Genomic DNA, 16,059 nt, shown 5'->3' on the forward strand with positions numbered 1-16,059 from the left:
TTGCAGGTGCAGTAGTTTTGATTGCCACTGGGGGCGCTGGTACATCTCTTTCCTGGCGATAGGCATCCAGGGTGTCTTTTACATACCAGCGCTCTGCATTATGTAAGATTGCCGCTAGGGGCGCTAGTACACCCAGAACTGGCAATAGACTTGCAGGTGCAGTAGTTTTGATTGCCACTGGGGGCGCTGGTACATCTCTTTCCTGGCAATAGGCATCCAGGGTGTCTTTTACATAGCAGCGCCCTGCAGTATGTAAGATAGCCGCTAGGGGCGCTGGTGCACCTCATGACTGGCAATAGACATGCAGGTGCGTGTTGCTATAACAGCGCTCTGCAGTAGTTAAGATCGCCACTGGGGGCGCTGGTACAGCCTGGCAATAGGCATCCAGGGTGTCTTTTACATACCAGCGCCCTGCAGTATGTAAGATTGCCGCTAGGGGCGCTGGTACACCCCGAGCCCTGTTGACGGAACGTTCTTCTGTCACGGAAGCGGAAGTGGCGACGATCCCGGTCTGGTGATTAGAAGGATCATAGAGAGGCGGAAGGTTTGTATGGGGTCGCGCTGGAGGGGGGGTAATTCGTGTGTTCTGGTCATTAGGAGGGGAGAAATGCTGGACATGAATAGTGTAGTCATGGCGGAGGTCACAGGAAGTGTTCTGTATGAGATACTTTGTATATAGTGCGTATGATGTCATATTACAGATCAGAGGGCACCCTATGTTGTCTTATTACAATCAGAGAGTATGAATGGTGCTGTCACAGGTCAGAGAGAGAGTGAGCGTATGATTTCCTCACAGGTCAGAGAGAGCACCGTATGATGTCATATTACAGGTCAGAGGGAGCGTATGATGTCATATTCTAGATCAGAGGGAGCGTATGATGTCATATTACAGGTCAGAGGGAGCGTATGATGTCATATTCTAGATCAGAGGGAGCGTATGATGTCATATAACAGATCAGAGGGAGCGTATGATGTCCTATTACAGGTCAGAGGGAGCGTATGATGTCATATTCTAGATCAGAGAGAGCGTATGATGTCATATTACAGGTCAGAGGGAGCGTATGATGTCATATTACAGGTCAGAGGGAGCGTATGATGTCATATTACAGGTCAGAGGGAGCGTATGATGTCATATTACAGGTCAGAGGGAGCGTATGATGTCATATTATGGGTCAGAGGGAGCGTATGATGTCATATTATGGGTCAGAGGGAGCGTATGGTGTCATATTATGGGTCAGAGGGAGCGTATGATGTCATATTACAGGTCAGAGGGAGCGTATGATGTCATATTATGGGTCAGAGGGAGCGTATGATGTCATATTATGGGTCAGAGGGAGCGTATGGTGTCATATTACAGGTCAGAGGGAGCGTATGATGTCATTACAGGTCAGAGGGAGCGTATGATGTCATATTACAGGTCAGAGGGAGCGTATGATGTCATATTACAGGTCAGAGGGAGCGTATGATGTCATATTACAGGTCAGAGGGAGCGTATGATGTCATATTACAGGTCAGAGGGAGCGTATGATGTCATATTACAGGTCAGAGGGAGTGTATGATGTCATATTACAGGTCAGAGGGAGCGTATGATGTCATATTACAGGTCAGAGGGAGCGTATGATGTCATATTCTAGATCAGAGGGAGCGTATGATGTCATATTACAGGTCAGAGGGAGCGTATGATGTCATATTACAGGTCAGAGGGAGCGTATGATGTCATATTACAGGTCAGAGGGAGCGTATGATGTCATATTACAGGTCAGAGGGAGCGTATGATGTCATATTACAGGTCAGAGGGAGCGTATGATGTCATATTACAGGTCAGAGGGAGCGTATGATGTCATATTACAGGTCAGAGGGAACGTATGATGTCATATTACAGGTCAGAGGGAGCGTATGATGTCATATTACAGGTCAGAGGGAGTGTATGATGTCATATTACAGGTCAGAGGGAGCGTATGATGTCATATTACAGGTCAGAGGGAGCGTATGATGTCATATTACAGGTCAGAGGGAGTGTATGATGTCATATTACAGGTCAGAGGGAGCGTATGATGTCATATTACAGGTCAGAGGGAGCGTATGATGTCATATTCTAGATCAGAGGGAGCGTATGATGTCATATTACAGGTCAGAGGGAGCGTATGATGTCATATTACAGGTCAGAGGGAGCGTATGATGTCATATTACAGGTCAGAGGGAGCGTATGATGTCATATTACAGGTCAGAGGGAGCGTATGATGTCATATTACAGGTCAGAGGGAGCGTATGATGTCATATTACAGGTCAGAGGGAGCGTATGATGTCATATTACAGGTCAGAGGGAGCGTATGATGTCATATTACAGGTCAGAGGGAGTGTATGATGTCATATTCTAGATTAGAGGGAGCGTATGATGTCATATTCTAGATCAGATGGAGCGTATGATGTCATATTACAGGTCAGAGGGAGCGTATGATGTCATTATAGATCAGAGGGAGCGTATGATGTCATTATAGATCAGAGGGAGCGTATGATGTCATATTACAGGTCAGAGGGAGCGTATGATGTCATTTTATGGGTCAGAGGGAGCGTATGATTTCATTATAGATCAGAGGGAGCGTATGATGTCATATTCTAGATCAGAGGGAGCGTATGATGTCATATTACAGGTCAGAGGGAGCGTATGATGTCATATTACAGGTCAGAGGGAGCGTATGATGTCATATTCTAGATCAGAGGGAGCGTATGATGTCATATTACAGGTCAGAGGCAGCTTATGATGTCATATTCTAGATCAGAGAGAGCGTATGATGTCATATTCTAGATCAGAGGGAGCGTATGATGTCATATTCTAGATCAGAGGGAGCGTATGATGTCATATTACAGGTCAGAGGGAGCGTATGATGTCATATTATAGATCAGAGGGAGCGTATGATGTCATATTACAGGTCAGAGGGAGCGTATGATGTCATATTCTAGATCAGAGGGAGCGTATGATGTCATATTACAGGTCAGAGGGAGCGTATGATGTCATATTACAGGTCAGAGGGAGCGTATGATGTCATATTACAGGTCAGAGGGAGCGTATGATGTCATATTACAGGTCAGAGGGAGCGTATGATGTCATATTACAGGTCAGAGGGAGCGTATGATGTCATATTACAGGTCAGAGGGAGCGTATGATGTCATATTCTAGATCAGAGGGAGCGTATGATGTCATATTACAGGTCAGAGGGAGTGTATGATGTCATATTACAGGTCAGAGGGAGCGTATGATGTCATATTCTAGATCAGAGGGAGCGTATGATGTCATATTCTAGGTCAGAGGGAGCGTATGATGTCATATTACAGGTCAGAGGGAGCGTATGATGTCATATTACAGATCAGAGGGAGCGTATGATGTCATATTCTAGATCAGAGGGAGCGTATGGTGTCATATTATGGGTCAGAGGGAGCGTATGATGTCTTATTACAGGTCAGAGGGAGCGTATGATGTCATATTACAGGTCAGAGGGAGCGTATGATTTCATATTACAGGTCAGAGGGAGCGTATGATGTCATATTACAGGTCAGAGGGAGCGTATGATGTCATATTACAGGTCAGAGGGAGCGTATGATGTCATATTACAGGTCAGAGGGAGTGTATGATGTCATATTCTAGATTAGAGGGAGCGTATGATGTCATATTCTAGATCAGAGGGAGCGTATGATGTCATATTCTAGGTCAGAGGGAGCGTATGATGTCATATTACAGGTCAGAGGGAGCGTATGATGTCATATTCTAGATCAGAGGGAGCGTATGGTGTCATATTATGGGTCAGAGGGAGCGTATGATGTCTTATTACAGGTCAGAGGGAGCGTATGATGTCATATTACAGGTCAGAGGGAGCGTATGATTTCATATTACAGGTCAGAGGGAGCGTATGATGTCATATTACAGGTCAGAGGGAGTGTATGATGTCATATTACAGGTCAGAGGGAGCGTATGATGTCATATTCTAGATCAGAGGGAGCGTATGATGTCATATTCTAGATCAGAGGGAGCGTATGATGTCATATTATAGATCAGAGGGAGCGTATGATGTCATATTACAGGTCAGAGGGAGCGTATGATGTCATATTATAGATCAGAGGGAGCGTATGATGTCATTATAGATCAGAGGGAGCGTATGATGTCATATTCTAGATCAGAGGGAGCGTATGATGTCATATTCTAGATCAGAGGGAGCGTATGATGTCATATTACAGGTCAGAGGGAGCGTATGATGTCATATTATAGATCAGAGGGAGCGTATGATGTCATATTACAGGTCAGAGGGAGCGTATGATGTCATATTACAGGTCAGAGGGAGCGTATGATGTCATATTCTAGATCAGAGGGAGCGTATGATGTCATATTACGGATCAGAGGGAGCGTATGATGTCATATTCTAGATCAGAGGGAGCGTATGATGTCATATTACAGATCAGCTTTCGGCTTCACGGCCGGGCACCCACTGCGCATGCGCGAGCGTCCCTGCGCCGTCCGATTGGACAGGCGATCGCCTACAGGGAGGGGCTGCAGTAAGGCGATTAAGCTATTCGCCTTACCAGCCCCTCGGAGGAAGTGGGACAGGAAGTCCCACTCCTCCTAAAGGCCCCACTCCCCCCCCCCCCCCCAAAAAAATGACATGCCAAATGGGCGAGGAGTGGATTAAGCGGAAGTTCCATTTTTGGGTGGAGCTCCGCTTTAAGGACCGCTGCACGCCGATGTACGTCGGCAGAATGGCACGGCTGGGCACAAGGGCATACAGGTACGTCCCCTTTAAGATCCCAGCCGTGGGTCGCACGCTCGCGACCTGGTCCTGAGTTTTGTGACCGCACCCGCGGGACCCGTGGACCCGATCGCCGCCGGTGTCCCGCGATCGGGTCACAGAGCTGAAGTAAGTCTAAACAAACCTCTCCCCATGCTTCCTTATGAGAGTGTCACTAATCGTCAGTTCCCTGTCATAGGGAAGTGACGATCAGTAACGTCACACGCCCAGCCACGCCCCCCCCCCCCATCACACACTTTCAGCGCCCCCTTACAGGTTAACCCCTTCACTGCCAGTGTCATTTTTACAGTAATCAGTAAATTTTTATAGCACTGATGGCTGTAAAAATGTCAATGGTCCCAAAATATTGTCAAAAGTATCCGAAGTGTCCGCCATAATGTCGCAGTCACGATAAAAATCGCTGATCGCCGCCTTTACTAGTAAAAAAATAATGAATAAAAATGCCATAAAACTACCCCCTATTTTGTAGACGCTATAACTTTTGCGCAAACCAATCAATAAACGCTTATTGCGTTTTTTTTCCCCCCAAAAGAATACGTATCGGCCTGAACTGAGGAAAAAAACGTTTTTTTTATATATTTTTTGGGGGATATTTATTATAGCAAAAAGTAAATAATATTGTTTTTTTTTTTAAATTGTCGCTCTATTTTTGTTTATAGCGCAAAAAATAAAAATCGCAGAGGTGATCAAATACCACCAAAAGAAAGCTCTATTTGTGGGGAAAAAAAGGACGTCAATTTTGTTTGGGTGCCACATCGCACGACCGCGCAATTGGCAGTTAAAGCGACGCAGTGCCGAATTGCAAAAAGTGGCCCGGTCCTTTAGCTACAAAATGGTCCGGGGCTGAAGTGGTTAAATCAGCAAAGTGTTTTTACTGACGTTTTTCCCCCCCATGTACTTTCTATAGCTGTCTGTGAAGATGACTGTTTTCCTTTACAGATTGTCAGCCATGGTGTGCATCCCCTGCATCGTCATTCCAGTTCTCCTGTGGGTCTACAAGAAGTTCTTGGAACCCATCATCTACCCCTTCATAGCGCCCTTCATCAACAGGATTTGGCCAAAGAAAGCCGTTCCAAGCATCCCGTCCTCGGAGAACACGGGCAAAGTAGAATGCAATGGCAGCAGTAAGGTATGTTGAAGTATATCCACTTAAGTATATCCACTTAAAGAGGAACCCCCCCCCCCCCCCAGGGCCGCCATCAGGGAGGGGTACAGGCAGTAAACCTGTAAGGGGCCCAGATGGCAACCCCCTCTTTTTTTTGTAAGGGACCTGGAGGTCCCCACGGCCCTGGATGGCAACCCCCTTTTTAAAAAAAAAAATTTTTTTTTATTTTTTTATTTATTTATTTATTTTTATATATATGTGTGTATATATATATATATATATATATATATATATATATATATATAATCGTATTTCTCTGGGTATAGCGCGCACCCCTAAAGTTGCCCCGAATTCCTGTGGAAAAAAAGTTTTTTTGTACTTAGTTTTGGTGTCTTGCGCGGCGTCCATCGTCGGGTCCGGTGTCCGTCTGCGGCTTCGGGTGTCCTCTTCGTCGGGCCCGGCGTCCTTCTGTGGCGTCCTCCCCGCTTGTTTCCCGCGCCGAGTTTGAATACTGCGCCGACATATACAGAGCGCAGTATACTCGTGTATTGTCGGGCAGGCTCAGCTACTCTCGCGCTGACGTCCTGTACGTCCAGGACGTCAGCGCGAGAGGACTCGAGACTGCCCGACAATACACGAGTATACTGCGCTCGGTATATGTCGGCGCAGTATTCAAACTAGGCGCGGGAAAACGGGTATCGGCGTATACCGCGCACCCACGATTTTGCCCTGATTTTCAGGGCAAAAAAGTGCGCAGTATACGCCGATGTGTGTGTGTGTGTATATATATATATATATATATATATATATATATATATATATATATATATATATATATATATATATATATATATATATATATATATATATATATATAATTTTTTTTTTTTGTAAGGGGCCCAGAGGTCCCCAGGGCAACCCCCCCAATTCGTGCCCCCCCCCCCCCCGCTTCTCAATTCACGCCCCCCTCCCCGCTTTTCAATTTTTTCAATTGGCGGCGGCAGCCCCCCCCGCTTCTCAATTTGAGGCGGCAGCATCCCCCCGGTTCTCTGCTTCAGGGGGCCCATGCCTGAAGCTGTGTAAGGGGCCCCATAATTCCTGATGGCGGCCCTGCCTGCAGCTGCTGACTTTTAATATTAGGACACTTACCTGTCCAGAGATCCCACAATGTAGGCACCCCAGCCGATTTTCCAATTGGCTTTTGAGCGCATGTGCGAAGCGTGCTGTGTTTTCTAATTGGCGGGGGGGCAAACTTCCGAGGAATCTCGCCGCGGCAAGATCTCCCGGAAGTGGGGACAGGTACCTGTCAAAAACAGGTACCCGCTCTTTCCTCTCTCCTCGAAAGGTGTCTAATGTGGCACCGGAGGGGGGGGGGGGGAAGCAAACCAGCAGAGCTTCCCCTTTTGGGGGTGGAGCTCCGCTTTAAAGTGGTTGTGAAGTCAGAAGGTTTTTTATCTTAATGCATTATATGTGTTAAGATAAAAAGCCTTCTGTGTGCAGCAGTCGGCCCAGCACCCCCTAATACTTACCTGAGCTCCATTTGTGTCCAGCGATATCCACGAGTGTCTCAGCCGTCCAAGACTCTCCCTCCTGATTGGCTGAGACACAGCAGCGGTTGCCGTTGGCTCCCACTGCTGTCAATCAAAGTCAGTTAGCCAATCAGGAGAGAAAGGCGGTGGGGCCGAACCGCAGCTCTGTGTCTGAATGGACATAGGGAGCTACGGCTCGACTTGGGTGCCCCCATAGCAAGCTGCTTGCTGTGGGGGCATTCAACAGGAGGGAGGGACCTGAGAAGAGGAGGATCCAGGTTGCTCTGTGCAAAACCAATTCAGCATAACATGCTGTTTTTACAGCAAAAAAAACAAAAACATGTCAATGTCGACAGTGAGCACAATGTAATGTTAGAAAATTGTTTTTAGGGTGAACCTCCGCTTTACCCACTTCCCTACCTGCCCATAGTCAAATGACGTCCACAGATGGGAACTCCCATCCTGGGCGGGCGTCATATGACTTCCTGGGCTTCCCGGCCCTCTAGGGGGCGCACGTGTGCGCGGCATCGCTCAGGACCTGGTGCGTGTGCCCGCGATGTCCGCCAGGCACCCGCTATTGCACGTGATTACAGCAGGACCATGGATCTGTGTAAACACACATATCCACGTCCTGTCCGAGGTGAGGAGACCGATGACATTCACCATCTAAAAGTTATTTTTTTTTTTTTGTAGAGATATTTTCTATACAATCCTTGTATGTACTTGAAGGTATACACGTGTGTGACGGTATTAGAATGATATCCCCGTCAAAGTCTTCCCTTCTCCCCATAAAGAAAATCACCCCAATATTCCACGAGGAGGGATATTCCTGGAATCACCCAATAAGCCACACATGGGTCACGCTTACTGCTGGAACAAGACAGCCTTTAATTTTATAACACAGAGCTTATATATAATTCCAAACTGTTACAATGACAAATCTCCGCCCCCCTCACACTGGGGCTTCCATACAGATCATGGGCAGACATTTCGGAGCCGATTCTGAAAACATATTTTCTTTAGATAATGACATCAGTGAAGGTAATTACCACAATGAAGCAATCAGAATAATTAACATGAGCCCCTTCTAATCACAGTAACCACAGGGCTTCTTCACACAACACACTAGACCATTTACCCTTTGAACTAGGACTGGCTGAGGAAAGGTCATTACCATATCAACAGCCTGTTAGCCGAGGAATGAGTCACACCTGAAATCCTCTAACACACACACAGCATAACGAGCAGGGAGAATTAAACTGAAGCATCCTTCACAACGTGTAAATCACCAGGCACACATTTTCTCTCTTCCATTAGAGGGTTTTTTCACATGGCACTCCCATCCACTTATTGGTTTGTCAACTAATTTTATATATATATATATATATATATATATATATATATATATATATATATATATATATATATATATATATATATATATATATATATATATATATATATATATATATATATATATATATATATATATATATAAAAATTTGATATCATTTGTTGTATTTTTTAGCTATGACTAAGCACTAGTTTCAGTGCGAAACGCATCAGCAGTTGGGTTCCATTTTACTTTGCTGTGACTTGTAGTGCTGTCCTTTTTTTAATAAAGTCTCAAAAATATTGCAATTGCACACCTTCCTGGAGAACGAAGAAAGGAGGGTGCTGATTTTTTTAATAAAGGCTAAAATATGTTCAGTGCGGCTGTCCAGAGACAATTTTTGTTCCTGCTTTGCTAAGTGCATTGCCTGTGTATTGTCACATTCTGCTGCCTATCGTAGAATGCTGCCGAAGTCACGTGGTGGCCAACTGCACATGCGTTCCAATGGATTCACGACAGTACACACCAGCGAAACCTCGGTCGGCATCCAGGCTCTTTCCTTCCATCCCCGTGGATTGGAGGATATTAAAAAAAGAGCCAGGAGGCGGAGCGAGCCGTCCGAGCGCAGCGAGGACGTGAGGCCGACTGGCCACTTTCCTCTAAATCCACGTCGCCCTGAATGCCGGGTTCGCTGGTGTGTACTGTCGTAAATCCATTGGAAAGCATCGCAGTTGCGTTTGGAACGCATCGCGCATGCGCAGTTGGTCGCCACGTCACTTCCGCAGCATTCTACGATAGGCAGCAGACTTTGACACTACACCTGCACCTGAGTTGTCTGCAGCGGTGGATGTTCGTTTGGGTTCCCACCTGCAGCGGTTATTCTCTTTCCCCCTGCCGCCCACACTAGGCTGTGTGCATCCATAAACACGCACAGCGCCGGTAAGCGACACCCACCACTCCCTCCTTCTAGGAGTTTGACTGACAGCAGCAGGAGCCCATGACTCTCGCTGCTCTCAGTAAAGTGAGAGGAGCGGTGCTGCAGCTGGGACAGCACTGGAGGGGTGACAGGGGTCAGGTAAGTGTTTTATGGATGTGGGGGGCTCGGAAAGTTAGTGCACAGAATGCATTAAGGTGAAAAAAAATTAGACTTTAGGAGCACTTTTACTCATACTCCTTGTTCTGCTTGCAGCCCACCAGTAATGGAAGCGTTAATGGAAGCGTCAGTCAAGAACATGAAGAATCGTCCAATAAAAAGACAGACTGAACAATCCCCGACGAATGGAAAAACAACCTGATCCAAGACCTAAATCTCCTAAGCTGAAAATAGGACCGGTCTCTTTCCAGATAATAAGGACTTTCTATTTATTGACCATGTAAATGTAACACATTATTGTATATATTACATTCCAGAGTTTTAGAAATTGTCAAAATATGACTGATTTATCAATAATAAAATATAATGACTTGTAAACAAATCTGCCTTCGGGTAATGCTTGGATCCCATTTCTTCGGGTTATTTTATGGTGGGGGGGGGAAATGCTGAGGGTTTTCTGTTGTATTATCTAAAAGTCTTACACAAAAAAACTGCTGCGTGTGATTGCAGCAACTATAGCAAGCAATCTGATTCTTGTAGTGGTCTGATCTAGTGAAGTTAAAGCGGAGGTCCGCCGAAAAAAAATAAATAAAAAAAGTCAGCAGCTACAAATACTGCACACTTGCCTGTCCAGGGTGGACTGCGATGTCAGCAGCTGAAGCTGATCTGTCCGTCGGCTCTCAGTTGCTGCTGCCATCTACGCGTTGCGCATACTCACTGGTCCCTGCTGTCTTATGGGACCTGTGTGTCTCCCAGAAGACAGCTGGGGGGGGGGGACAGAGTAGGAGCTGGAAATGGCGTAGGTTACCGCAGTCATCCTATGTCCGGAAGTGGGAGCATTCCAAAAAGTGGAAGTTCCATTTTTGGATGGAACTCCACTTTAACCACTTGAAGCCCAAGGTACTTCATATGACGTCCTGGGCTTTGTAGGGGTATATCTGAATGATGGGTGCAGCTACAGGCATCATTCAGATATTGCTGGTTTGAGCCGGCGATTCCCTACACCAGGCATGTCCAAAGTACGGGCTGCTATGGCCCGCCTGGTTATTTGGTCATATATATCTTATGTGGCCCCCGACGATCTCCCAGCGCCGGGGCCACAAAAAATGTATATGCTGGCTGCCTTGGAGGGGACAGGGAGGAGGCGGGACGAGTGCCGTACATACAGGAGGAGAATTTCCTGTTTACGGGCAGCCTCTGTAATAGAAAGTCCCGTCTCCGGGGCTGCCATTGGACAACTGTTCTGTCCATCAAAGGAGGCAGGACTTTCTATTAAAGAGGCGGCCGTGTAAACAGGAGATTCTCCTGTAGGTAATCTTTGGCGCTTGTCTTGCCCCCCTCCCTCCCTGTTCCCTCCAAGGCTGCAGATGGATGGGCATCAATCAGGCTCCACTGATGGCAATGGTGGGTGCTGCATTCCTGGCAATGGTGGGTGTTGCATTCCTGGCAATGGTGGGTGCTGCATTCCTGGCAATGGTGGGTCTGCAGATGGCCATTTGTGAGGCCGCAGATGGGCACTGACCCTTATTTTTATTTCTTTTTGAAACTTCCCGAAAAAATCGCAATAAGCATTGATTGGTTTGTGCAAAAATTATAGCGTTTACAAAATAGGGGATGGTTTTATGGCATTTTTATAAAAAATTATTTTTTACTAGTAATGGCGGCGATCAGCAATTTTTATCGTGACTGCGACATTATGGCGGACACTTCGGACACATTTTTGGGACCATTGTCATTTTCACAGCAATCAGTGCTATAAAAATGCACTGGTTACTGTGAAAATGACACTGGCAGTGAAGGGGTGGCGCTGTAGGGGTTAAGTGTTCCCTGCATAGTGTTTCTAACTAAGGGGGGATGGCCTCTGTGTCACATGACATCTCCCCCCTCTATACCTCCGTGAGAATATCGCGGGGATCCCCGAGGCGATCGAGTCCTTGGGACCCGCGGTCCGACTCGCGGGAAAGGCGACAGGGTCGCGGCGCGCTCGGGACCACACGCTAGGCATTTAAAAGGCCACGTACAGGTACGTGATTATGCCTGTCCGTGCCATTCTGCCAACGTATATATGGCGTGGGCGGTCCTTAAAAGGTTAAAGTGTAATTTTGCCTTGAGGCCTGGTTACTCCTCGCTGTTCTTACAGTACGGGCTAGACGGCTTCTGATTGGTCCGCACCGTCCATGGGACGTCATAAATAGAAATATTGCACACACTAGATATAAATAGGTAGTAGGCGTGTCATCCTTAATAATGTGGGCATCCAAGGAGCTGCAGAGATTGGCAGACAAGCTTGTGCCAGGAAGCGGCTAGATGGAAGCGCGCAAAGACCGCTGTGAAGAAAGTAGCTTTCTATTGGTCTGACTAAGGAGTTGATATCTTCAGTCCTGGTGTTCAGGTAGTAGCAAGCAGCTAATATGGAGCTACAAGCCCCAGTGTCCAGGTAGTAGCACATGGCTAGTACAGAATCTCAACACCCAGCAGTCTCTGTGTTCATCTAGCAGCAATAAGGAACTACAAGTCCCAGCATTACTAAGGTCCAGACGGCACTGCACCTCCATCACATCCATCCCTCAGACTACCAACATTCCAGACTGACACCTACTCAACCCCAATTACTGACACCACAGACTGATGCCCACCCCCTACCACTGGCACCCAAGACTGATGCCCCCACCAAACTACTGACACCCCAGACTGATGCCCACACACAACTATTGACATCCCAGACTGATCCCCACCCCTAACATACATCCACCTCCTGACTGTTCAGACTGATGCTCATCCCTAACCACTGACACCCCAGACTGATGCTCACCCCAACCACTGACACCCCAGATTGATAACCACCCCCAACCACTGACACCCCAGACTGATGCCCACAACCAACTGACTCCTCAGATTGATGCCCACCCCCAACCACTGACTCCCCAGACTGATGCCCACACCCAACTAAAGACTACCAAGATTGATGCCAATCCCAACCACTGATGCCCACACCCAACCAATGACTCCCCAGATGGATGCCCACACCCAACCAATGACTCCCCAGATGGATGCCCACACCCAACTAATGACTCCACAGACTGATGCCCACACCCAAATAATGACTCCACGTATTGATGCCCACCCCCAACCACTGACTCCCCAGGCTGATGCCTACACCCAACTAATGACTCCCCAGACGGATGCCCACCCCCAACCACTGACACCCCAGACTGATGCTCACACCCAACTAATGACTCCCCAGACTGATGCCCACACCCAACCAATGACTCCCTACTCCAACCGCTGACACCCCAGACTGATGCTCATACCCAACTAATGACTCCCCAGATGGATGCCGACCCCCAACCACTGACACCCCAGACTGATGCCCACACCCAACCAATGTCTCCCCAGACGGATGCCCACCCCCAACTGCTGACACCCCAGACTGATGCTCATACCCAACTAATGACTACCCAGATGGATGCCCACTCCAACTGCTAACACCCCAGACTAATGCCCACCCCCAACCACTGACACCCCAGACTGATACCCACAATTGAACAGGTGTACCTAATAAAGTGTCTGGTGAGTGTATATTTCAGTATTTTAATTTCATGCTGTATGTAAATATATATATATATATATATATATATATATATATATATATATATATATATATATATATATATATATGTATGTGTGTTACATGGTCGGCAAGAGGTTAAAAAGACAGACCTAAAAAAAAAAAGATCTTCATACTCCTCTGAAGGCAAAAGCTGTCACTCTTCATGGAGTCTCATAGCGATGATGGTTGGAAGAGCCGGGGGGATAAGACATGCTGGTGTTCTCTGACTGTGCTGCACTATGACAGGGGACACTTGTCCTTGGCGATGATATTTCTGCTCATTTCTGCCCCGGCTTCCTCCATTCCACATTCATAATAAGTCTCCAGCCCGGCATTCAGCCCAGAACAATGCGGGGTCTTCATGCGTTCTTCACAAAGGAGCTCTGATTGCGCTCATTATCCTGCGAGGCACACATCTAGGGATGCCATCATTCTCCGAGATGTAGACGTGATTCCTCCGTCATTCTCTCCCCAGCCCAAGATGTGCCACACATTACTGCAATTATTTCATTGATTCATTTCATGTAAAAAAAAGTGCATTCCAGTTCCAGAAAAAAAAGTAATACATGCTGCATATTTCCTGCACTAGACTGGAACGTGGTAAAACGCATAAAAAAAAAGTGCAATAATGCACTAAAACGCAAAACTATGCCAGTTCCAGGGCTTTCCAGTTCCAGAAAAAAAAATAAGGAAAACATTTTCCCTGCACTAGACTGGATTGCGGTAAAACGCATAAACAAAAAAGCGCAGGAATGCACTGGAACGCATAAAAAATATACTGGACCACAAAATAGTGAAGAAAACCAAGGGAAAAAAAGCATCTGAAATGCATCCGGAAACGCATTGGCATAGTTGGAAAACTATGCCAACTATGCCAGTTCCAGGACTTTCCAGTTCCAGAAAAAAAAAGGAAAACATGCTGCATATTTCCTGCACTAGACTGGAACGCGGTAAAACGCATAAAAAAAAAAAAAGCACAGGAATGCACTAAAACGCATAAAAAATATACTGGACCACAGAACAGTGAAGAAAACCAAGAAAAAAAAAGCATCCGAAATGCATTGGCATAGTTGGAAAACGATGCCAGTTCCAGGGCTTTCCAGTTCCAAAAAAAAAAGGAAAACATGCTGCATTTTCCCTGCACTAGACCGGATTGCGGTAAAACGCATCAAAAACTCACTGGAATGCACTGAAACGCATCAAAAAGAAAAAAAAAAGCGTCTGGAATGCATTCGGAAACGCACTGGCACAGTTGGAAAACTGTGCCAACCAGTGTTGCCAACCTACCAGATTGAAATTTACTGGCACGACACCCAAAATTTACTGGCGCAGCCACGTTTTTACTGGCATTTCACAAAAGTTACTAAATTACATTTTTAGATGCAAATGTCAGTATTTAGGCTACAAAAGTACGCTAGGCAAATAGCAATGTGATTTAAGGTGGATATTAAGGTAAAAAAAACATATTTTTGTTATTTTCAATATAATAAGGGCAAATTATTTAGTCACATCACCCCCTGCCTCCACCCCCCTCTGCCACCAACACCCCCTGCCAGGGCCGTCTTTACCACAGGGCAAATGGGGAAGCTGCCCAGGGCCCTGTCACTGTTGGGGGCCCAAAGCAACCCCCTTTAAAAAAAAAGAAAAACATTTTTTTTTTGTTTTGTTTTTTTAGGGGTGAGGAGGCCCCCAGGGCCCCAGATGGCAACCCCTTTTATTTATTTATTTTTAAATAAAAAAATATATATTTTTTTAATATATTTTTATTTTATTTTTTATTAAAGGGCCAATTTTTTTTTAGAGGTTTTTTTATTAAAGGGACAATTTTTTTAGGGGTCCCCAGGGGCCCGGAGGCCCCCAGGGCCCCAGATGGCAACCCCCCTTTTTTATTTATTTTTAAATAAAAAAAATATATTTTTTAAATATATTTTTATTTTATTTTTTATTAAAGGGACATTTTTTTTAGAGGTCTGGGGGTCCCCAGGGGCCCGTAGTTCCCCAGGGCCCCGGATGACAACCTCCCTTTTTTTATAAAAAAAATATTTTTTTTATATATTTCTTTATTTATTTTATTATATATATATATAAAACATTTTTTTTTTTTTTTTTTTAGGGGTGAGGAGGTCCCCAGGGGCCCGGAGGCTCCCAGGTCCCCAGATGGCAACCCCTTTTATTTATTTATTTTTAAATAAAAAAATATATATTTTTTTAATATATTTTTATTTTATTTTTTATTAAGGGGCCCATTTTTTTTTTTTTTTAGAGTTTTTTTTATTAAAGGGACAGTTTTTTTTAGGGGTCCCCGGAGGCCCCCAGGGCCCCAGATGGCAACCCCTTTTTTTTATTTATTTTTAAATAAAAAAATATATATTTTTTTAATATATGTTTATTTTATTTTTTATTAAAGGGACAATTTTTTTTAGAGGTTTTTTATTAAAGGGACAATTTTTTTAGGGGTCCCCAGGGGCCCGGAGGCCCCCAGGGCCCCAGATGGCAACCCCCCTTTTTTATTTATTTTTAAATAAAAAAAAATATATTTTTTAAATATATTTTTATTTTATTTTTTATTAAAGGGACAATTTTTTTAGAGGTC

The 16,059-nt window shown here is 45.5% G+C and overlaps 1 protein-coding gene across 1 annotated transcript; it reads left to right on the forward strand.

Moving 5' to 3' along the window:
- The first annotated feature begins 437 nt into the window (after positions 1 to 437).
- Positions 438 to 10,238, forward strand: C1H18orf32 (chromosome 1 C18orf32 homolog). Its single transcript, XM_040336304.1, has 3 exons — positions 438 to 544; positions 5,736 to 5,925; positions 9,953 to 10,238. The coding sequence occupies exons 2-3, from the start codon at positions 5,746 to 5,748 to the stop codon at positions 10,025 to 10,027; spliced, it is 255 nt and encodes an 84-aa protein (XP_040192238.1). The 5' UTR covers positions 438 to 544; positions 5,736 to 5,745; the 3' UTR covers positions 10,028 to 10,238.
- The last annotated feature ends 5,821 nt before the right edge of the window (positions 10,239 to 16,059 follow it).

The sequence above is a fragment of the Rana temporaria genome, chromosome 1 (genome assembly GCF_905171775.1).
Source record: "Rana temporaria chromosome 1, aRanTem1.1, whole genome shotgun sequence".
Classification (NCBI taxonomy): domain Eukaryota; kingdom Metazoa; phylum Chordata; class Amphibia; order Anura; family Ranidae; genus Rana; species Rana temporaria.

Excerpts from the sequence above, each read along its gene's own strand:
- C1H18orf32 (XM_040336304.1), top strand. The coding sequence starts at position 5,746 with ATGGTGTGCATCCCCTGCATCGTCATTCCAGTTCTCCTGTGGGTCTAC. Across the intron at positions 5,926-9,952 it reads AATGCAATGGCAGCAGTAAG|CCCACCAGTAATGGAAGCGT; the intron begins GTATGTTGAAGT and ends TTCTGCTTGCAG.